General features: G+C 34.3%; 1 protein-coding gene across 3 annotated transcripts; it reads left to right on the plus strand.

Annotated features, from left to right (window-relative positions):
* Window positions 1-1,295: 1,295 nt before the first annotated feature.
* On the plus strand, window positions 1,296-24,469 carry LOC133801759 (ABC transporter C family member 2-like). 3 transcript variants are annotated; one of them, XM_062240011.1, is made up of 28 exons: window positions 1,296-1,449; window positions 1,974-2,460; window positions 3,708-3,886; window positions 4,386-4,425; window positions 4,748-4,904; window positions 5,520-5,634; window positions 5,720-5,800; window positions 5,984-6,008; window positions 7,006-7,062; window positions 7,497-7,562; window positions 8,737-8,811; window positions 12,892-12,999; window positions 13,346-13,480; window positions 14,057-14,163; window positions 14,252-14,345; window positions 14,684-14,851; window positions 15,531-15,671; window positions 16,501-16,701; window positions 16,955-17,053; window positions 17,129-17,281; window positions 17,886-18,271; window positions 18,579-18,759; window positions 19,414-19,737; window positions 19,983-20,739; window positions 21,583-21,704; window positions 22,566-22,811; window positions 23,024-23,450; window positions 24,098-24,469. In XM_062240011.1, the coding sequence occupies exons 2-28, from the start codon at window positions 2,128-2,130 to the stop codon at window positions 24,193-24,195; spliced, it is 4,875 nt and encodes a 1,624-aa protein (XP_062095995.1). In that variant the 5' UTR covers window positions 1,296-1,449; window positions 1,974-2,127; the 3' UTR covers window positions 24,196-24,469. The 3 variants fall into 3 exon arrangements, with proteins under 3 accessions (XP_062095995.1, XP_062095996.1, XP_062095997.1); XM_062240012.1 differs by lacking the exon at window positions 1,296-1,449 and adding an exon at window positions 1,512-1,709; XM_062240013.1 differs by lacking the exon at window positions 1,296-1,449 and adding an exon at window positions 1,512-1,675.
* Window positions 24,470-24,708: the final 239 nt, after the last annotated feature.

Here is a 24,708-nt window from a genome sequence, read left to right on the forward strand (position 1 = left end):
GAAATGATGATGGATGAAGGAGTTGTAAAATGGTCAGAGTGACGGTGGCGATGACGGAGGAGTCAAGCGACTAGGTCAGGTCCAATCAGACTGACTAATTAGTCTTGCTTGACTGGATTGCTCAGAAATAGAGTAGCCTTCGTTTCAATTAGAGAGTAAAGAAAGTTCAGTGATTATTTCATGCCTTTTCTCAACCTCTGATGGTCTTATTTATTGTCCTCCTTCTCGTTCCGTCCTTCTGATTCGTTTGACTCGCTCCAAGTGGTTTCGTTCCGAGATTCTTGGCGAACGTGATGGGAGCCTTGACTGTTTCAAGGTCCCTGACTGACTGAGTGTATCCGAATTCGAGTCCGGGTATGGTTTCGGGTATTTTGTATATGCGAGCCTATTTTACATGGGCTTGGGCCTTATTGGCTAGTTAGATAGCTTATTGGGCTGACTGACTGCTTGTTGGACTATTATTTATCAAGTATACAGATTTTGTCCACTACATTAGATACGACCAGACTGGTCGTATAATTTGGTTTATTTCCTTCTAAGATTGTAATCCTATAATAATTACGTTGATTATTTCCTCTTTATTACCTTGATATGCAGTTATTAAGGAAAGTTAAGGCATGTAACCCTCATTGAGCCTATAATATATGCATGAAATAACTCAAGGAAGGAACTTTTTCTTTGAATCTTTTCCCTGAATATTGAGAGAGAGAGAGCTATAGTGCGATTATCCATCGTTTTATTGTAATTCTCCCAAAGTTGTTGAAACTCAAGAACCCTAGTTCTTTGATCACGACTTTGAGACTCAATATTAATAATAGCACTAAGTGGACGTAGGTCATTACCATTATTTGGGGCCGAACCACTATAAATCATTGGTGTCTTCTTCTTTACTATTAGATTAAACTCTTAATTATCGTCTCATTTCCTGTCGTATATTTGACTCTGTATTGTTGGCCAAATCGAGGGTTAACAAAGACGCCTTCATATATCCATATAAAGAGTATCTTGTATGAGTATAATAAAAATAAATCTCTACTTACAATCTCTTAAAAAATATTTTAAAATATGTATATTTTTTTAATAATTATAATACCCTAAGCTAAGTTGAGATATTTTCTAATAATAATAATAATAATAATAAGTTGAGATATATTTTTTTAATAATTATAATACCCTAAGCTAAGTTGAGATATTTTCTAATAATAATAATAATAATAATACAGTGGAGATAATCCTAGGAAAAAGAATGATCCTCCAATTTCAATTCCATGGAGTCATGGACCCATCACAAATTTATTACACAAAAAAACAAATAAAATAAAAAGAGAGCTTATTTTGCTCATCGTAAGCGGTGACGCAGTATGGGAGCTGTGAATTTGGCCAAATGAGTCGACGACCTCTCTCTCTCTGTGCTCGCTCCACTCGAATTTGAATCTAACACTGCACTCAGTAAGAATCGATTCTATTCCACTCAAACTTGTTTTTTAACTTTTCCTAACCATCCAGAGGGAAAGGGACCTGGAAACTTTTGGACATTTTCCCGAGAAACTTTTTTCCGGATTTTTTTTGGGGGTCTCTTTGTTTTTTCATTATTCAACATCGTCGCCGTGGACCTTTCTTTCTTCCTTTTTTTTTTTGGAAGGGGGGGTGTCCCATTTTCTGTAGATTGTTGAAAGTATGGGAGGCTTCGGCTCTGAAAATTTATTACAGTAAAGAGAAGCTTTGTTTATGGATATTTTTAATTGAGTTGTGTTTGAATTTGTTTTTGTTTAGTTGATGCTTTCAACTGAGGATGCTAATGCGTTGAATTGAATGTTTTTTCTTGGGCAATAAGTCCATTATTCATTTATATATATTTTTTGTATTGTTCACAGTTGACTTCAATAGAACAAATAATTTTTTTCCTTCATTTTTTAATTTCTTTTGGGTGATATAATGGAGCTGTTGTTTCTTGAATGTTGATTCTGTTGCAGGAGTAGGTGGGAGTCCTAGAATTATCCGGGAGCTGTAAGAGAAGTCAAAATTTCCTTCGTACAGTAGTATAAAGAAGTGTTCAGTATGGATATGGTGATTTGAGCTTCAAGTGAAGGTCGTATTTTTTTCCTTAGGGAAGTCTAGTAAACAGAAATGGCTTTTGGGCCGTTGGTGTGGTATTGTCGCCCTGTGGAAAATGGATTTTGGACTAAAGCAGTGGAGAATGCCTTTGGTGCTTACACACCATGTGGGGTTGACTCCTTAGTGGTGGCTGTTTCTCATCTGGTTCTTCTAGGCCTGTGCTTCTATCGAATATGGAGGATTAAGAAAGATGTTACAGTTCAACGGTTCTGTTTGAGGTCCAATCTTTATAATTATGCGTTGGCATGTTTGGCTGCTTATTCTGCTGCTGAGCCTCTGTTCAGATTGATAATGGGATTTTCAGTGCTGAATTTGGATGGGCTGCCTGGTCTTGCACCTTTTGAGGTATGTTTTTGTGATATGCCCTATATTTTTTCTGCATATGAACTTTTCGGACTTTCACCTTTCAGCTTTAGAATTTTATTGATGCTTCATAGCTTTAACAGGTTTCCCCCGAAAAAAGAGAGGAAAAAGTGTAATCTTTTGGATGTTGTTTTAGACATAGTTCACACTTCACATAGCTCATGTTTTGTTGTAGGGTTGTGTTGAGCATAATGTTCTTTTAGGCGATTCATTGAGTCTTTTTTCTTTTTATTTATTTCTTTGTCATGTAATGTTTGAACTTCTCTGCAAATATGTACTGCAGCACTGATTTTTGTTCAATTCTTTGATTGTTGTTGTTTGTTGTTCTCTTAGACTTGTAAAATTGTAGTGACATGTAAACCTAAGAGGCATTATTGTCTTAAAACTTTTGATTGTTTGTCCTGTATATGAGATAAGAATTCTGTATCTAATTCGTTTTGCATGTGAGTTGTACTGGTCAAATGTGAGATTTAAGTTGAGATCTGGAAGGAGTTTTACCATAATGAGTAGAAATGACTTCGTGGAAAACTTAAAATTAGGATCAACTTTATGTTTGGTTCTTGTGGGCTTCTTACTTAGGGATAGTTCAAAAGTGTTCTTCTTCCTTGTATTCTTTTGAGCTGAAAGCATGCTGTATAAACTTTATTGCATGGTCCTCTCTTGATGATGCCTTGTCTTATGTTTTTATAAGTATTTTGTCTTTGTAACAAAAGCTGTCTTTGAGTTGGTATCTAGTCTCAATTCTGCTTTTTGTGTGAGTGAACTGGATATCATCATTCTTTTTTTTCTCTTTTTGACTTGGGGAGGGTGGATTTGAACTTGGGACCTCCTCTTGTGAGGACTAATGTATTACCACTAGGCTATTTCTATGGCCACGATATTATCATTCTTAGCAATTTGATTATTGGGCAGCATGCGATTCAGGTGTTAGTTTATTTGTTTCTTATGTATATATGTATTTTTTTTTTGTTTTGAAAAGGGCGACTTATTGTTCAAGATTTAGCACAAGGCATGTTTAGCCCATGCAAGCGTACTTTTTTTTTTTTTTTTTTAAAAAGAAACAACTTTGTATTAATAGTTAATGAAATACAAAGTTTAGGACATCATATGTGATCTCCCAGAAAGTACATTTAAATGAGAGCAATATTAGCCCATGCAAGCATGTTTAACTTAGCTCTCGTAATCAATTCCCTTAAATTTTGACTTCACCTTGTGTCCTCTTTCAACAGATAGTTTCTGTCATAATCGAGGCACTTGCTTGGTGTTCTATGCTGGTTATGATTGGTCTGGAGACCAAAGTCTACATCTATGAATTCCGGTGGTTTGTGAGATTTGGAGTCATGTATGCTTTAGTAGGGGATATTGTAATGCTCAATCTCATTCTTCCTTTGAAGGACTTTTACAGTAGGTAAGTTGTGTTGATTTTTTAATGTTGTAGGTAAGTTGTGTTGGTTAGTCCAAGGCAGTTTTGTTTAAATTTTTTTAATTTTTTTGTTAATGTTGTATATAATTGTAAAACTTTTGGTGTATAAATCTGTCAATGTTTACAACACCTGATGCATTCAGGTTTGGAAAAAAAAAAGAAAAGAACTGGTCATTAAATCAATCTGCACTCCTGGCAGATTCCTGCTTCTTTTGATTTGTCTCATCTAACTTAAACATTTATTGATTTAAACAAGAAGTATCATTTACCACAGATTGTCAATCTTAGGATTAGTGTTGTAAGTCTTTGACGAAAATTATGATGCCTAAGTTGAAGTTGTCCATGATGTATCCACTGCTTTGGGAAATCTTTGGATCTCGTATTTAAAATTATTTTATAATTCTGAAATCATTTGGTTGTACATTTATGTTGGACATTTTTGAATCGAAGAGAAGTTACTAATACTTGTGATTCATCTTTACAGCTCCGTGCTGTATTTGTACATCAGTGAAGTTGGCTGCCAGGTTTGTTAATTCTGTAACTTTCCTATTTGGTTTTCAAGGTTTATTTCCGCACCAATTTCATTACTGCATTCTCATAGTTCATCCACTTTTGCTATGTTTTCTCTTTTGATAAGACATTTACAAAGAATTTAGGTTGTTTGAATATTTTTACCCTTGTCCTGTTCGTTATCAAGTAAAGTTAATTAGGCATTAATTACTAGATACACTTCTTCTAATGAGAACTTCATTGTAAATACTATATCTGGAAATTTGCATGCTTATCTACAAAAACAAGCGCTCAAATATAAGGAGTTCTTATATTGTCACTCTTGTGTTCATGTAGATCTTGTTTGGAGTCCTTCTGCTTGTGTATGTTCCGCGTTTGGATCCCTATCCTGGTTACACCCCATTGCGAACTGAATCAATTGATGATGCTGCATATGAAGAGCTTCCTGCAGGGGAGCAGATATGTCCTGAGAGGCACGCCAATATAATTTCAAGTATGTCATTTTAAGTTCAGTAATGAAAAAAAAATTCATCTTTGAATTGTTATAAACTTAGTTCTTTTCATACACACAGTATTATACACATGGCTTCTTATTTTTTGGGCTGAGCAAGGGTATTGTCTGTTTGGGCACCACTGGATGGCTGGACAATTATGTTCGGCTGCCAAAATGGTGCACTTGTATTTGGGCTATACTAACCCACTGAAAATGTGTACCAATGTAGTCTCACCTTGACACTGCTATTTTTTTTATTCTTTTTTCTATAGGGTATGTACTATGTATTATCATTGAGGTTGTGTAAATATGACTACTTTTATTTTCTTTTCATAGTAAAATTTTATTATAAACCATTTTTCAAATATGTACTTTCAAATTTGTTTTAAACCATTGAGATGTAGGTTTGATGTTAAATAATAATAAGAGTGATTAAATGTCATTTCAATAAAATGACTTATTTTGAACTAATCTCTGCTTCTCTATGGAGTAAAATATACAGTGAGGCAGAGCTTATTCTATCTTCATCTGTCCGACAGTTGTTGCATCTGCTGATCATTCCTCTTTCATGTTGTATCTATTAATTCATATCTCGACTGTGTTTTCTTTTACCAGGAACATTCTTTGGTTGGATGAATCCCCTTATGCAGCGTGCATATCAAAGACCAATAACAGAGAAGGATGTGTGGAAGTTAGATACTTGGGATAGAACAGAAACACTGAATGCTAAGTATGCAATCATTCGTACCTTATAGTTTCTTGTCAATAGAATTTAACTTATCAAGGTTACATCATTATTTTTATACCTTTTGCAGGTTCCAAGAATGTTGGGTTAAAGAATCTCAGAAGCCAAAGCCATGGCTGTTAATAGCATTAAACAGTAGCCTTGGAGGAAGGCAAGCATACATATTAATATGTATTTGTATTATAGATTTTATAAGGAACAGACAATATTATTAAGTACATGGCTGGAATGGAATTGCATCAGTTGCTATGTTAACTTGTGTTTCTTATGTTACTTTTTGTACATGCATCTAATTCCCTTTTACTTTTTCTGTCTCTTGCAACTTTTTATATAGGTTTTGGTGGGGAGGCTTTTGGAAGGTATTGAATTTATTTATTTAGTTTTTTTTCCCCTTGTCTTGTCTCATTAGTTCTCAGGCAAACTTCCATTAAGCTTTTTAAAATTGTTCATGGATTAGCAAATAATTCATTTGTAAGGTGCATACTGCATACCTAGACTTTAAAAGTGTACACTATAGACATTCGTTTTGCATTAAAAAAGAGCATTACAGAACTTTTTATGATCTGCTGTTGGCTGTGGCTTTTTTGCTGTTGTGGATATACTCGGGTCTCCATTGCCCCTATTTTTTTTATGCACTACCATTCTAACTTTGGCCCTTTTAACTTTCAAGTGTCTCATCTTACCATTCTAATTATGTTTTGGCCCCTTATTTTATTGTTGACAAAAAAAATTAGGCCTAGGGTAGTAAAACCATACATTTGAAGGTCTGGAGGCCAAAATGAGATTCTAATTCTACAGTTTGAGGGCCAAATAAATACTCTCTAAAAAAATGTAAAGTGAAGGAGTTAAATAGTATAATTAAAAAATGATGACAAAAGTTGAATTGGTAAATTGTAGTGGAATTAGTGAAAATTCATATTTTTGTCATACTTATAGTATAATAAAAGGCCATGTGACCTTTGTCAAAAAAAAAAAAGAATGATAAAAGGCAAATAATAATATTAAATTTTGATTATGTAGCCTTCAAAGTATGATTTATGCACTTACAATTAGGCTCATATTTCAAAACACATTTACTTGTCTTGTGATATGAAGTTTTAAATCTATGGTCACTTGTGTGTGAGCCTCTCAAAGGTAGGAATGCGATGTGAATTTTGTGGAGTGTATTAAGCTCATTCATTATTGAGAGGGTGTTTTTCTTTTAATAAATAAAAAGGGTAAGATGAGACCATTTGTTTTGTTTCATTTTTTTTTGTGTCTAGAAGATTCAGCACTTTGTAATGGTGTCTGTGTTGCTAAAGTTTAAGCATCATGTTTTGTAATATTCTATTTTTTTGTTCACTTTATAACTTGTAGATTGGCAATGATCTTTCTCAATTTGTGGGGCCTCTCATCTTGAATCAACTTCTACAGGTTGGTTCTCCTTTCTTTAAATCAGTACTTTGCACGAGATGTGTCTTAAATGCTTCGGGTTTTACATTTTATTTTTAGTTCTGAGATGCTTCTTGTTATTGTGACATCTGCTTGTTCATGGTGGGGAGAATAGGGTAATCATAAGTTTTTAATTCTGATTTATAAGTCCAAAATTTCGTAAATAAATCATTGCTGCATTGTTGTTGTGATTATTTATTTTTCTGAGGGGAAGAGGTTTTGTATATACTACTGTATGAGTGATCTGGTTAGAAAGGAAGAAGATGATTTTTGACAACTTCAGGGTGAAATCTTTTAATGGGATTTGAAACCTTTATTTGGGAAGTAAAAGTATTAATATTAGATTCTGTAACTAACTACTTAGAGATTACATGTTCCTTATACTTTTCTTTAATTACTATTTTTTTTTTTTGCAGTCAATGCAACAAGGGGACCCTGCTTGGATTGGATATGTGTATGCCTTCTCGATATTTGTTGGAGTGGTATAGCACAAATATTTTATTATGCTTTTGGATTGTTTACTTGTGCCAATATATGAGTTTCCTGCAAGAGGGCTTCAGCTTTATAATATTTTGCCATAGTTTCACTGGCTTGTGTATTAATAATGGAGGTTAAAGAAATAGTGCCTGTGATCTGTCAAGGAAATTTTTCTGCATTATCTTCTGATTTCTGCTTTTGCTTGGCCATGACACTAAATAATAAATAATAGAGTAGACTGGAAGTTTTTGTAGTTGAAATAGTTGAGAATATCATAACAACTTTCACTATTTTATTTCTTGCAATTTTTGTTAATGAAACTAGATATTAATTTGAACACTACAGATCTACAGGATGTATATTTTATCTTTTTTTTTTTTTTTGGAAAGAGACAAAGGTCACATTTCCATTAGTGACCTCCTCCCAATTTTGTTAATGATCCTCACTTGTGGCAGAGGAACACCGTAGTAACAATTAAGCGCTCACAAAGTACAGAAAAACATTACATACAGAAGCTCCAATCTCTAATTAAATCAGAAAAAGGAATTTCTTTGAAGCCCTTTACATTATGAAGCCAGAGAGCTACCCAAAACCTGATTTTCTCCCAGAGGCTATCGACATCAGTAGCTTTGTCATTAAAAATCCTCTCATTTCTTTGTAGCCACAAACCCCGCAAAACAGCTGCATTTAACTTCTTTTAAATGCAAAAAAGATAAATATATTCTTTTATATGTTCCTCCAAAATTACTACTATTTAACATGTCGATTTTTTTTTTCTAAGTTATTTTTATTCCAGAAATTATTACTAGGCTAGGGAGAAAAAGAAACAGAGTATTTGCCTCAATGTTTGCTCTGCTGGATTGGTATTTATTCATCAGTCCAACTATAAAAACTGTAGAACTAATTATAGAAGCCTAAATCACATTGTCTGGTCCTTGCTGTCTTTTTCGTACATGTTCGTTGTATTTTTTTTTTTGAGCAATTTATGTTTACTGATGATGTTTGGTTTTCAGCCATGTTCATGTAACATGGAGTTTCCTTTTTGATAGAATTTTTTCCTCAGTTAGAAAAAAACAAATAAAAGGAAATTATGCAGTCTTCCTTTTAATATTTGTTGTTCTACTGGCATATACTCTTTCTACAGCAATTTGGGTTCTTGATGTATACTATTTTTTTCAGGCTGTAGGGGTGTTGTGCGAAGCTCAGTATTTCCAGAATGTCATGCGAGTTGGTTTTCGGTTAAGATCAACCTTGGTAAATTTCTTCTTTCATCACAGCATATCCGTACTTTTGTCGATTATTTTGAACTTCGTGTTGATGTGATGTTGTGTTAAAATTTTATTAGTATCTGTATTGGTGATTTTGGTAGATCAATTGTCACCAACTTGTATTAATAATATAGAAGTGTAGAAGATTGGTATAAACCGTGTGTTTATTCAGATGAATAAGTTACAAATATATAGGCTTTACACAATATTCTAACATAATTACAAAATCAAATCTATTTCTAAATATGGAAACTAAATATACAAACAACTAATATAGATGATTTCCTATTTGTCAATACTCCCCCTCAAGCTTGACTATAGATGTTGATGAGTCCAAGCTTGTTTGTAAGGAAATCAAATACTCTTTCGGATAATCCATTGGTAAGAATATTTGCTAGTTGTTGGTTTGTGTGCACTTATCTAATTTTGAGGACACTTCCATCAATTTTCTCCTTAATAAAGTGACGATCCACTTCCACGTGCTTTGTTCTGTCATGATGTATTGGGTTATGAGCAATACTAATAATAGACTGGTTGTCACAATAAAGTTGAATAGGAGCTTCATATTCATCCTTTAACTCCTCCAGTAGTCTCTTTAGCCAAATTGCTTCGCACACTCCATGGGCCATGACTATATTCTGCTTCTGCAAAGCTTCTTGCAATGACAATTTGCTTCTTACTTCACCATGTTACCAAGTTATCCCACAATAAAGTACAATAGCCAGATGTAGGCTTTCTATCATCAATCGATCCAGCCCTATTTGCAACTGTGAATATTTCAACTGTTCGTTTAGGAACTTTCTTGAAGAATCACCCTTTGCTTGGTGTTTGCTTTAAATACCTCAACACTCGATACACAACATTGAGGTGACCTTGGCGAGGGTCATGCATATATTGACTTACTAGACTCAATGCAAACGCAATCTCGAGTCTGGTGTGTGAGAGATAAATGAGCTTTCTAACTAACTTTTGGTATCTCCCCTTGTCAACGGGATCTCCCTTGAACATTCGTGCTTTGTCTCCAAGTTCAATTGGAGTTTTGCAAGGTTTACTACCCATCATTCCAGTTTCATTTCGTAATACATAAATATTTATCAAGAGTGTACTTCCTTTGTGATACAGAAATACCCCTTTTACTCTTAGTATTCCCAGTTCCTTGACTTCAAATTCTTTTGTCAACAATTCTTTGATCAGAATCATCTTTGTTATTATTACCGGTGACGATTATATCATCAACATACACAATCAAGATAGTTATTTATCCTTTTCCTGATTGTTTAATGAACAAAGTGTGGCTTGTTTGGCCCTCTGAGTTTCCAAGACCTCTGATTACTTTTAGAAATCGATTGAACCATGCTTGAGGGATTGTTTCAAGCCATAGAGTGACTTGTTGAGCTTGCAAACAATTTTGGAACTAGAATTATCTTCAAATCTCGGCGGTTGAATCATATAAAATTCTTCTTCTAACTCTCCATTTATGAATGCATTTTTTACATTCAATGTAACTCCCAATCCAGATTGGCTGCTAGCGAGAGTAAAACTCTGATAGTGTTGAGTTTAGCAACTGGAGAGAATATGGTGTCTAAAAACCAATTGGACGACTAGGGAGACGATTGATGAGATAGGTAGCGGTAAGGATGACATCTCCCCAAAAGTACTTAGGAACGTGCATAGTAAAAAGTAGAGCTCGGACAACTTCTAAGAGATGACGATTCTTACGTTCAACAATGCCATTCTGTTGAGGGGTATCGCACATGAACTTTGATGAATAATACATTTTTCAGGTAGGTAGGGTCCTAAAATAGAATTGAAATATTTTGTGCCATTATCCGTTCATAATATACGAATAGAAGTCTGAAATTGTGTTTGAATCATGTTTTGGAAATTTTGAAACGCATGAAATGTATTAGACTTGTGTTTGAGGAGATACACCCAAGTAAGACGTGTGTGGTCATCAATAAATGTGATAAACCATCGATGACCATGGGAAGTAGTGACTTTTGAAGGTCCCCACAGACTACTATGAATTAAAGAGAAAGAGCTGGTTGGAGTGTAATTTTTTCGAGGAAAAACAGCATGTATGTGCTTCGCCAATTGACAAATATCACATTGCAAAGAGCTATAATTATTATTGGAAAATAATGATGGAAACAAATGTTTTAAATATGAAAAACTTGGATGACCGAGTCGATAATGCCATAACATAATTTTGCTAGAATTTGAAACAAAAACAAAGTTTATTGTAGAGATAGAAGTAGAAGCCAAACTAGATGAACAAGTTTGTATTATTGGTTGATGATTTTCAAAGAAATAAAGTCCACCATGAATCCTAGCACTGCCAATCGTCCTTTCCGAGGCTAGTTCCTGAATTTGACAAGAATTGGAAAGAGATTTAGCAAGGAAACCATTGTCAGTAGTCAACTTACTGACAAAAATTAAATTGCATGTTAAATAAGGAACATGAAGGATTGATTTGAGGATTAAATCACCCGAAAATTTAATGGTACCAATTCCTGCAATAGGAGAGAGCGTGCCATCTGCTATTCTGACAGTAGAAGAATTAAAACATGGAGTATAAGATTCAAACAAAGAATATAAATTGGTCATATGATCAGAGGCGCCAAAATCAATTATCCATGGTATTTGAGAGTCAGTAAGAGCAGAGAAAAAATTACCAGAATGGGCAACAGAGCAAGACACTATGAGATCCAGAACTCGAAACCCATTGAAAATAATTTTTACCCTTAAGTTTGTGGGCTATGATATGAAGAGAGCCCACGGATCCATTGGATTGTGTTTGGGCTTGAGGGCTAGTAGGCCCACTGGTCTGAGAAGAAATATCTTTGCTGGGTGACATCGTCAAAGAAAAGAGAGCCCACGGATCCACGGGATTGTGTTTGGGCTTGAGGGCTAGTAGGCCCACTGGTCTGAGAAGAAATATCTTCGATGGGCGACATCGTTGAAGAAAAGAGAGGATCACCTGAGAGCTGTGAGAAAGACACCGCCGGTCTGAACAACAACCAATCAGGACTTGCTGCGATTGAAGATGGGCTCCTAGACTTGCGATTTAAACAATTTGGAGAAGGACTGGGCTGTGCGATGTGGAAAAAAAAAATGGGACTGGGCGTGCTTGCTGGAACATGTGACTGAAAATAATAGTGAGATGGGACTGAGAAATTTGGTTGAGATCTTGAAGCAGAGAAAAAAAAACATTGGGAGAGATGGTGAACCAGAGAATTGAAGGGAATGAAAATGGTACGACTGGTACTGAAAGAAAATTTGGGACTGGCGATGGGTTTCTGGATGATTGGCTGGAAAGGGACAGAAGCTGTCGGTGTCGGAGAAGACAACCAGAGCTGAACAGAAAAAAAAATTGTTGAGGAGAGAAAAGAACCTAAAGCTCTGTTACCATATAGAAGCAGAAGATTGGTATAAATAGTTTGTTTATTCAGATGAATAGGTTACAAATATAGAGGCATTACACAATATTCTAACATAATTACAAAATCAAATCTGTTTCTAAATGCGGAAACTAATTTTACAGTCAACTAATACAGATGATTTCCTATTTGCCAATAAATAATTATGAATAAGATATTTGGAAGAAGAAGAAAAATCTCCAATAGATATAGTGCATCGGTTATTAAGGTCCTTTGGTTCTGTTGTGTGGTATCTTAGCAAGGGTGGAGGTAGAAAGAGTAGCAGTATTTTTTGTAGTAGTTTTTGCATTGTTGTTTGCTCCTATTGCTTACTTGTACTAATTCTTATATGAATACACGTTGAGGTTTTGTTTAAAAAAAAATGGAAATTTTGTCTTGCCCTTTGTTTAGCTGGCACAATTTATCATGGACTTGGTGTGTGCTACAGTCTGCAGATAGTCCTTTGTGTGTGTGTAAATTTAATTTTCCCACTATCTCTATATTCTTAGTTCTTGGAAATTTATAATTGGGAACTTACAATTTGTGAATAAATATTAAAAATGGACTTGTATGGATTTTATTGACCTATATCATTATAAGAATCATTTTAGGCACTCATGAATGCATTTTATACTTTGCATTTGCAGGTTGCTGCTGTATTTCGTAAATCCTTGAGGCTGACCCATGAAGCTCGTAAAAAGTTTGCAACAGGGAAAATAACCAACTTAATGACAACTGATGCTGAAGCACTTCAGGTGGGCACTTTCTACTGTTTTTTTTATTGTTATTATTATTATACCTTTAGATAATTTTCTCATTTGGTGAGAAACAGAAAGAAAAGTTATTATATAAGTGCAATACCAAAATAGAAGACTATGATATCCTCTAGATAACGAAGAAACTAATTCAAAAAGTATAAACTAATGCAGAATACAGGACTAAACCGCATTTAGTGGAAAGTAAATTCGAAATATCAATTGTATTAGTTATTTATCTTCTAGAATAGATGAAAGGATGTTGGACTATTGGGTGTCATCTCTTTTGAGTGTTGTGAAGCTACCCTGGGTCCTTAGCTAATGACTTTCTGTTGGGCATTTACAGCAAATATGTCAGTCACTTCACACTTTGTGGTCGGCTCCTTTTCGTATCACTATTTCCATGGTTCTTCTATATCAACAGTTGGGTGTTGCTTCACTGATTGGTGCACTGATGCTGGTTCTCATGTTTCCTTTACAGGTTAGAAATTATGCTTTTTAATTTTTCCATATTTACCTTCTCCCTTATTTATTTTAGTTGCTTTGCTTTAGTTTTGTGTATCTCTTAAATTTTGTCACCATTTCTTACTGTGACTACGAATTTCTCTAGGGATAAATATTTGCTGTGAATATTTGAAAAAGTTCCTTCTAACACAATAGTACTTTCATAATATTTTTATTTAGAATTTGAATGATGCATTGTTTTATATGTACAGCTCATGCAAAGCTCTTCTGGTTAGATTTTTATTGAGGAATCAGGATCTGGAAATCCTATTTATAGTAATTCATCATCTCTACAGAGTTGGTGTTAATCATATAAATTAATGAGATTTATCGTATGCTTCTTTATTCAAGTATTATCCATTGTGTATATGCAGTTAGGATTAGGATACTTTTAAGTTTTTCTTGTCTTGGTCTGGAAAGCAGTGTAAATAATCTCCACATTTTGCGTTTCTCCATTCAATTATTATCCATTGCTTATATGCAGTTAGCATGGGCTTTGTATTCGCTATCAAATTATTTACTCTTAACGTGTCTAGTAATTTTGTTGGAACAGACATATGTCATAAGCAGGATGCAGAAATTGTCTAAGGAGGGGTTGCAACGTACGGACAAGAGAATTGGCCTCATGAATGAAATTTTAGCAGCAATGGACACTGTGAAGTATGATTTTATTGTTTTTTCACATTATTGCTTGTTTCTCTCTTTGAAAGATCTGGTGTTTATTGGGAGTATTTTGAATTTGGATCAGGTGTTATGCATGGGAGAGTAGTTTCCAGTCCAAGGTAGAAAATGTCCGTACTGATGAATTATCCTGGTTCCGAAAAGCATCACTACTTGGAGCGGTATGACTTTAGATATTTCCAAATTCTTTCTGGACGAAAAAATGTTAGAAGTAATGACATAAAATTTCGTGTTATTATACTGTATACATGTATATGTATATTTGAAAGGAAGAAAAATGGTGTGGCATATGTTGATGTCCGAGAAGCTGTATAATTATAAGACGGCAAACTGTGATAGAACATTGCATTTCATTATGTCCTTAAACATTGGTGCTGTAAAGTATTATCATTTGCTATCTGTTTATTGTTTGATTTCTTTAGTTATGAATATGTTTTTTTTATACATATTGGTTAAAATGATGATTCTCAACATTTTGTTTGACTTCTTTTGTTTGCAGTGTAATGGATTCATACTAAACAGCATTCCAGTTTTTGTGACTGTTATATCATTTGGAATGTTCACATTGCTCGGGGGAAATCTAACACCTGCAAGGGCATTTACATCACTTTCTTTGTTTGCCGTGCTTCGCTTTCCTCTTTTCATGCTTCCTAATATTATAACTCAGGTTCTGACTTCTTAATCTCTGTTCTTTGCATTTTTAATCTTATTTGCTAATAATACATGACAATAGAACATGTAGAGGATATAATTTTTAATTTTTGCAATGTGGCTTCATGCTTATTTCTAGTTATTATAATGTCGCCCTTTGCAAGTACTTGAAAAAATTATAATTCCTGTGTTTTTGACAATTTAATCAAAATGATACAAGGTTAGAGGAAAAGTTGTTCTCTATGCTTTTTACACAGAACTATGGGGGCATTATATGAAATCCACTCTAATTTCTTGAAATCAAATAAAACAATTCAATGGAAGGACAAGTATAAAAATCGAAGAAAACTAAAAGATTTTTAAATTCCTTCACTAGGAATTTCAATGAATGTGAGGTAGCATAATGCACATATATATGTAAATATGTACTTTACATCTACACGTTAAGGAATAGAATATTTTTCAAGAAATTATTGGGGAATTGGAAGAATAAGAAATCCACCCACATGATGTCTGTATGATAAAGAAAGAATATATTTTAAGTAGTGTGACTTTCATCTCCTTTTTCATGAGTACTGTTTTTTTTTTTTATCATGCAACTATTCTTATTAGAAATGCACTTATTAATTAATAATATAAACAGCTATAATTCACTGTATCACTTTTTTGCCACTAATGTTGCTATATTATGACAGGCAGTTAATGCAAATGTATCCTTAAAGCGTCTTGAGGAGCTACTCTTGGCTGAAGAGAGGATTCTTCTTCCAAATCCACCTCTTGATCCTGGGCTACCAGCGGTGTCAATAAAAAACGGATATTTTTCTTGGGATTCTAAGGTCTAACATTATTGTGATTTATTTTATTTCTTTATGTTGAGAGTCGTATGTTCTTGCTACCTTTATGCCTACTTCTATAGAATATATTTGCATGAAAGTTCTGTCTTTTGTAGAATGCTTTGGACAAGATCTTTTGAATTATTTAAATGATAAAATTTTGTGGGCTGTATGGTTGGATATAAATAATAGGATTTTTGAAGAGTGCAAGGAGCATTTTGAGTTATCATTGGCAAAGAAGGGTTACTGTGTGTCTTCAAAATGTGATAGTGTAGTAAATATTCTTTTGAGTCATTTGGGTTTTGAGGTTGTATTTAGTGCAGGGTGTTTCTTGTGTTTTCTTTAGTTCATAGTATTTCTGTTCTAAATAGTAGTCTCTCTTGTTATTATACAATGCTTATTGTCTTCATTACCATCATAATGGAGCTCAACATGCTTAGATATTTATTATAGTTCAACAATTTGACAGAACGGTGGACTATCAGATTGTTAATGTTATTTTAATATAATGCCTTGCTCTAAAGATATTGTTTGCTTATGATTGTGTCCCTCTAGAGTCTAGACTTGATAAGGGCGAGTTGGAAGAATGTTTTGTCTTTGTTGCTTGTTTTGCATTCTGAAGGGCAGTACTAATCCCAATATTTATTATTTCGCCTTTTGATTATACTATAGGGCAGTACTAATCCAAGTATCTGCTATTTCTCCTTTTGATTATTTTATTAGCAAGTATCTTGTTTCTTATCCAGAAAGATAATAGCAGTATTGTTACTTCCTTTGCTCCTGGCAATAATTCTACATACTAGCAGCCTTAAAAATTATATTTCTTGTACAGGCAGAGAAACCCACATTGTCAGATATCAATTTGGATGTTTCTGTTGGAAGCTTAGTTGCAATTGTTGGCAGCACTGGAGAAGGAAAGACATCACTTGTATCAGCCATGCTTGGGGAGCTTCCTTCAGTGGGAGATTCAAATGTTGTTATGAGAGGAACAGTCGCATATGTTCCACAAGTTTCATGGATTTTTAATGCAACTGTAAGTATTTGTAAAAAAAATTCTTAGATTTATATCTGATTATTGGAATGTAATGGATTATGGAGTAATCTAACAATCTCTATCTATGGAACTTGCTGAGACTAGTGAATTGTTTTTTGTTGTAACATAAAATTCTTAGAATCCTAAACAATAAAAGGTCAAGAGAATTTATTGTAATTCTTAAAAGACATATGGTATTATAATGAACTGAATATATGTTATGACACTGTGCTCATAAATTACATATTTGTAGGTACGTGATAACATCTTATTTGGATCGGCCTTTAATTCTGCAAAATATGAAAAAGCAATAGATGTGACGGCACTGCGGCATGACCTTGACTTACTTCCTGTAAGTGATCTCAAAGTTATGACTTTCTTAAGCTATACCAAGAAAATATATTATCCTCACATGCTGCCTATACAGGGTGGTGATTTGACTGAGATTGGTGAAAGGGGTGTTAACATTAGCGGTGGTCAAAAGCAAAGGGTGTCCATGGCTAGGGCTGTATATTCCGATTCTGATGTATTCGTATTTGACGACCCACTAAGTGCTCTGGATGCTCATGTGGCTCGACAGGTTGAACATTCAACCTTAAGTATCTCTTTGATCTTTTATTTGTATCCTCAATCATAATTTGTTATCTATCAAATTAATATACTCCCAGCTGTTAAAAATACGTGATAATACAAAAAGTAGTTAGGATATAAATGGCTTTTGTACCATGGACAATAGAAAGTCTGCAAATTATGTTTTTACTTTATGGCTTTGCTGCATATTGTCATTATTATTATTATTATTATTGATGTCATCATCGTTGTTATAATCATCATGTTTTGTAATTCAAATATTCAGATGGATAACTCAATAGTCTTTTAGGATAGTATCTAGAGATGTAAAGCATGCAAGTGATTGTTGAATAATCAATAAAAACTCAAGGGAGCTATTTTAATGGTTAAGTCTTTTGTTTATGTTTTATAATTTGCTGGTGGAGGCTTTTCCATTATAGAGTGAATAAAAATGTTCTATCTTTTTTTCTTCTGATTATGTTGTCTGTAAGAAAACTGTGAGTTTCCTCTTGCCTAGAAAAGTTTATAAATGTTCAGAGTCAAAGTTGAAACTGTCTTCTTCTTTTAATGTTTACTATATGCTGAACTAACTTCTGCAAACTCATTGGCTTCAGGTTTTCGACAAATGCATTCGGGGAGAATTAAGAGGGAAAACAAGAATACTTGTGACAAACCAGCTACATTTTCTTTCACAGGTTGATAGAATAATACTGGTCCATGAAGGGACAGTGAAAGAGGAGGGAACATTTGATGAACTATCTAATAATGGCATGCTGTTCCAGAAGTTAATGGAAAATGCAGGGAAGATGGAAGAATATGTTGAAGAAAATGAAGAACATGAAATCAATGATAATAATGCCTCTTCAAAACCTGTTGCCAATGGGGTGCCCAATGATGTGAAAAATGCAAGTGATGTGGGTAAAACAAAACAAGGAAAATCTATTCTTATTAAACAGGAAGAACGAGAAACGGGTGTGGTCAGTATGAAAGTCCTATCAAGGTCATAATTTCTGTCTTTTCTTTCTATGCATCAAGTTCTATGAAAATCAACATAAATTATTGGCCTTGGATGTACCTAGTTGCAGTTTTGTCATTTATGTTTTTGAATATTAAAAAGCAGATCAGTTCTGTCAACTTATCTGACCCCTGCTTTGTAGTTCAAGGGACATTGCATACTGCTTAAGGACTCAATTTCTCCAAATCTGTTTCTAGTGTTTTGGATAATGTTTACTCATATTCCTACTAGAGTTCTGATTACAACGTTTTATCATATCATCTTACTGCCTGCTTCCACTTCTTGGGTACAGGTATAAGACTGCTTTAGGAGGTTTATGGGTGGTTGTTATTCTCTTTACTTGCTACATCCTGACTGAGGTTCTACGAATTTCAAGTAGCACCTGGTTAAGTCATTGGACCGATCAAGGGATTTCTGATAATTATGATCCTGGCTTCTACAATCTGATATATGCACTTCTATCATTTGGTCAGGTAAGAGAACAACAGAATGATTGTTTTTTAACAGCTTAAGTTTGAGGTAACTTTTATTATATTATACCAAGCCCAAGTACAAACCCATGCAATTGTACTATCCAATTTGGTCATAAATTTTCACGTGCTGGTCAGTTGCTACTCCTTGGGCTTCTCATTATGAACAACACTGTATGTTCACCTTTGGCTGAAGAATGATACTTTGGAGGCAAAAGATGTCTCATGGTTTTTCTAGAAGCTCATTGAGGTTCATATGGTGTATGGCCTTTTAATAGTATAACAACATAAAGAAGACATTGAATTTAATTTTACTAGTATTTTACAAACTTTTTTTTTGGAAAGTCTCAGCATGCATATGTTTGCATATAATATAGGGGTTTGTGTTTGTGTGTTAAAAAAAAAAAAACTAAAACTAATACTGGTTCTTAAAAAATTAAATAAAATTAAAAGTAACTGTTGTTGGCCTGCTGCCATTTAGTTACCTTCTATTGACGTTTATGTGGCAAATGTTGGATTGCTTTTAATTGTATTTAATACTTGGATACCTTGTTTGCTCGCCCACTAATTGGAGATTTGATTGTTTTGTGTTAAAATTCTATTGTTTGAATGATAATTTTAGTCTTTATTTGCTTATCAACCATTTTATGGTTTCAGGTTATTGTGATGCTGGGAAATTCCTATTGGTTAATTATTTCAAGTCTTTATGCTGCCAGAAGGCTGCATGAGGCCATGCTTGATTCTATATTAAGAGCTCCAATGGTTTTCTTCCACACCAATCCCCTTGGACGGATTATCAATAGGTTTGCAAAGGATCTCGGTGACATTGATCGGAATGTTGCTCCTTTTGTGAATATGTTTCTGAATCAAGTTTCACAATTGCTTTCTACATTCATTTTGATAGGATTTGTCAGCACTATGTCCTTGTGGGCCATAATGCCACTCTTGGTTTTGTTTTATGCAGCATATCTCTATTATCAGGTAAAATGAAACATCAGTATTTTTATCTATCATTAATTTTGAATAATTATCTACCTAGTTGCTGAATTCTTTCTCCTGTAATTGTTACCGAGAACCCTAACACAGGGACTCACTATAACGCAGTAGGCAGATGTAGCTTTTCTAACCACTTGCATATGTGATCACAGTTTGTATTTGATAGCATCATAGTACGTTTATGAAGTTACACATCTTCTTACATTAGTGGTATTTTGCTATTTGTATAGAGCATGGCTCGGGAAGTTAAACGGCTAGACTCCATAAGTAGATCCCCTGTTTATGCACAATTTGGAGAAGCATTGAATGGCCTATCAACTATTCGTGCTTACAAAGCTTATGATCGGATGTCAGACATTAATGGAAGGTCTGTTGACAACAATATTAGGTTCACTTTGGTCAATATGAGTGGTAACCGGTGGCTTGCTATCCGTTTGGAAACATTGGGAGGCCTCATGATATGGTTTACTGCAACTTTTGCTGTCATGCAGAACGGGAGGGCAGAAAACCAGCAAGAATTTGCTTCCACTATGGGTCTTCTTCTTAGCTATGCTCTAAACATTACTAGTTTATTGACTGGAGTACTGAGACTTGCAAGTCTGGCAGAGAATAGCTTAAATGCCGTAGAACGGGTTGGGACATATATAGATCTGCCATCTGAGGCTCCATTAATTATAGAGAGTAACCGCCCCCCTCCTGGGTGGCCTTCATCTGGGTCTATTAGATTTGAGGATGTTGTTCTACGTTACAGGCCTGAACTTCCTCCAGTTTTACATGGGTTGTCATTCACAATATCGCCAAGTGAGAAAGTAGGAATTGTTGGAAGAACTGGAGCAGGGAAGTCTAGCATGCTTAATGCTTTATTCCGGATTGTAGAACTAGAAAGAGGAAGAATTTTGATTGATGACTGGGACATTGGAAAGTTTGGACTCACAGATCTACGGAAAGTTCTTGGAATCATACCACAGTCACCAGTTCTTTTCTCAGGTAAAAAAGATAAAAAAGAAAAAGAAAAGTATTTTTTTTTTTGAAAAAGGGACAAAAGTCACATGTCCATGAGTGACCTCCTCCCAAATATATTGAGAGCCCTCACTTATGGCAGAGCAAAACCGTGGTGACAAACACCAACAAAGTACTGTACAAAAAAACAAGTAAGCTAATAATAATAATGTAGAGCAACACAAAACAATACTACATAACTGCTTAGTGCAGAAAACTTACCCAATCTTTGCTAAGATCTAGGAAGGATAGTTCCTCAAATCCTTTAGCCTTATTGACCCCAGTTGCAACCCAGAATTTGGCCTTCTCCCTCAGACCTTTTACTGCATTCTTTATTTCTTCAATGATTCTACCAAACTGCCCAGAAAATAGCGAGGTTGGCTGCTGTCCACAGTGTAGAAATCCTTCTACCCCCTTCCAGTTTACACAGTAGCATCTGTTTGCAGATGTATGTATATATATATATATATTGCTGGAAAAAGATATAAAGTTATAAACATCAAGTATTTGGTTTATATGAGATCTGGTATGACTTAATGTGATCATACAATTTTTGGTCATTATGTTTTAAGTGAGAAAAACTCCCTCATTTTGGCATCTGCTGTTTTTGTTCATATTTAAACAATAATTAATAAAACTAGTTTTGTATCTTATAAAAAAATGTGGGACCCAACTAAAAGTGTGGGAAACCTTCTCTGGGTGTCTAATTTCTGTCAATGTTGTTATCTCAGTAGTAATCTCTTACGAGATTGTTCCATTTCCAGGATAATAAAATTTGTATTTTCGATCTTCTAATATTGATTAACTTAATTTGTTATTATTTGCTTCTAGGAACTGTGAGATTCAACCTTGATCCCTTTAATGAACATAATGATGCTGACCTTTGGGAAGCTCTAGAGAGGGCACATTTAAAGGATGCAATTCGGAGGAATTCTTTTGGGCTGGATGCTGAGGTATGTGCTCAACTTTGCTTTTATACTGGATGTTATGCTCCTTTAATGCTTCTCCTTTTGATTTTTTTTTTTTTGCAATTACTTTTGCAAGCACTTTGCCATATTTGTTGTCCTTCAAGATTGGTGTGGAAAATTAGCCTCTATTGATAAAGAATAAGGTCTTTAAATAGGCACTTTACAATATAAACAAATCTGGTATTGAATACCAAATATTCTAGAGTAATTACAGATATTGGAGGGTAAATCAATTAGTCTAAAACTAAATAATCTAATTAATGTAACTCTCCAATTATACAGCTTAGCTTCCCTATTGGAAGGGTATTGAGTAAATGTTCAATATATAATATTTTCTACAACTGGTTACTGCTTGATGAACTTCTGGACATTGGTCAGAGCCCCAGAGGAAACATGATAGGTTGTATAACTTGGGTGGTAGAAAATTAGAATAGTGTGAGTTTATTTTGAGAACCTATCATTCTCTCTTCTATTGCTTGTCCAATATTATGTTCCCCCATCAAAATACATTTTATTTGTATGATAAAATTAGCATGTAAGATTCATCAAGTTTGTTAGGTGTTGACTGAGCAATTACAGACTTTTCAAAGTGAAATAGTGAGTTATCTCATATATTAGATTTTGAATTTCACACATATAAATTAAACTTCTTTGGACCAGATGAAGTTTACTGTTATGATACTTTTGAAAAAAGAATCTCAATGGTGTGACCACAAGATTGAAGCCCATGCTTTATTAGGAGCACTTTTATTCATTTATCTATTTATTATTACTATCATATTTTCGTTAATGTCACTTGAGAAAATACCATGTGGAGACTAAATTACTGCCTTATGATATATCAAGGTATCCGAGGCTGGTGAGAATTTCAGTGTAGGACAGAGACAACTATTAAGTCTTGCTCGAGCATTGTTGAGAAGGTCGAAGATATTGGTTCTTGATGAAGCAACTGCAGCTGTTGATGTCAGAACTGATGCTCTTATTCAAAAAACTATTCGAGAAGAATTTAAATCGTGTACAATGCTCATTATTGCTCACAGACTAAATACCATTATTGATTGTGACCGAATCATTCTGCTTGATGCTGGCCGGGTATGCTTCAATTTTAACGCTTTTAAAATCTCACCTCTATAAAGATTCGACCGTGTAATATCCACTTATGTTCTCGAAGAGAGAAAGGATTCCTGGTGTTATTTGTGTTTTCTACTTTATATTATGAACAAGGTTAACTTGGATTAGTTTTCAATTTGATTTAGAAGTTTAGATGTAATTCTATGTGGATGATATCTTGAATTGTTTTTCAGGTTTTAGAATATGACACCCCTGAGGAACTGCTGTCGAGGGAGGATAGTTCTTTCTCAAAAATGGTTCAAAGTACAGGAGCTGCTAATGCTCAATATCTACGTAGCCTAGTACGTGAAAGGGAAGATGTAAATCGGCTGGGAAGAGAAGAAAGCGTACGGTCAGATGGACAGAGGAAATGGTTGGCTTCTTCTCGGTGGACTGCTGCTGCACAATTTGCCCTTTCTATGAGTCTCAGTTCATCACAGAACGATCTTCAAAGATTGGAAATTGAAGATGAGGACAACATCCTTAAAAAAACAAAGGATGCAGTGATCACTCTGAAGGGAGTTTTGGGAGGGAAACATGACAAAGCTATTGAAGAGTCACTGGATCACTATCAGGTTTCTAGAGATGGATGGTGGTCTGCTCTTTACCGAGTTGTTGAAGGTATTTTATGTCTCTTTTATGCAGAATTGGATACAGTTATTTGCATGTTGCATTCATTTGACCTCACTTGCATGTTTGCTTTAAATTTTGATTCTTCTTTTAATGGAAGGGAAATTCAATATAAATAGTCTCAAAGATTCTTAAGCATAAAACTTCTTACAAAGAACTTTGTTTTGAGGTATAGTTTAGTTATCTAATCATTTGGAACATAAAAAAGAGTGAAGGCAACTTCTTAGAGTATACAGTTGCCATAGTTGGATGGTTACATAATAGCTGAACAAACAGGGTCCGCAATTATACTATCATACAATTTGGGGAAAGTTAATACCTCCTGCTTGCAATTTGACGCTCCTGTTACCTTCAATCATTATACCTCAAACTGTTCTAAAGCTATTTTTTCTTCATATTGTTGAATTATCCAGTCTTTATTTGGCAATGAAATTCTATAATCTCGAGAGTTAAACTTGCATGGAACATTTTGGCTGCATGGAAAATTTCAGGCATTTAGAGTCTTTGGTAGACCTAGTAACAAAACCTCAATGAATATTTGTTGCAATGCTCAAAAGAATTGTAGTTCTGGTTTCATCACTTAGTTTAATTTTTTTTTTTCTAACTGCTTGTTCATGATAATTTTCCTTTTTCCCCAGGTCTTGCTGTGATGAGCAGGTTAGCTCGGAACAGGCTTCAAAACTCAGAATTTGGTTTCGATGACAAGTCAATTGACTGGGACAATGTTGAAATGTAGGACAATAGTGTTTTGTTTAATGACGAAATTTTTGTAGCTTTGATGGCTCAGCAAAACTTTTTTATTCTATTCTATGGATTACTAACGGGAGGTAATCTCCTACCTTAGCCGTAAACCCTCGCTTCGCTTGTCTATGTACCTCTGTTTCATTTACCACGTTGTATTAACTTACCTTGTCATCGTTCAGTTTTGATATTTTAGCCTCTGATAATTCGTTTGTATGCACTTTTGTTTTGATTATCATATAGTATTTGAGCCACAGGTTTATACCTTTTTTTACTGTGTTTTGGTAAATTTTGTTTTTTGGATTGTTTTGTAAAATGATTCAAATAGATGATGAAGAAAAAATTGAATATAGCAACATAGTTGTTAAGCAAAATGATTTTATTTTTGTTTTAAATTGTTAGTTTGGTGAATTATTTGTAATTTTAGCTTATAAAACTTTGATCAAAATTGAGTTTAGGGTTCTATTTGAACTATTTTACAAAATACAGAGTCTAAAAAATTATTTGT

Source organism: Humulus lupulus, chromosome 9 (assembly GCF_963169125.1).
Source record: "Humulus lupulus chromosome 9, drHumLupu1.1, whole genome shotgun sequence".
In the NCBI taxonomy this organism is placed as follows: domain Eukaryota; kingdom Viridiplantae; phylum Streptophyta; class Magnoliopsida; order Rosales; family Cannabaceae; genus Humulus; species Humulus lupulus.

Excerpts from the sequence above, each read along its gene's own strand:
- LOC133801759 (XM_062240011.1), top strand. The coding sequence starts at position 2,128 with ATGGCTTTTGGGCCGTTGGTGTGGTATTGTCGCCCTGTGGAAAATGGA. Across the intron at positions 4,905-5,519 it reads GCACGCCAATATAATTTCAA|GAACATTCTTTGGTTGGATG; the intron begins GTATGTCATTTT and ends TTCTTTTACCAG. Across the intron at positions 14,852-15,530 it reads TTCCTAATATTATAACTCAG|GCAGTTAATGCAAATGTATC; the intron begins GTTCTGACTTCT and ends ATATTATGACAG.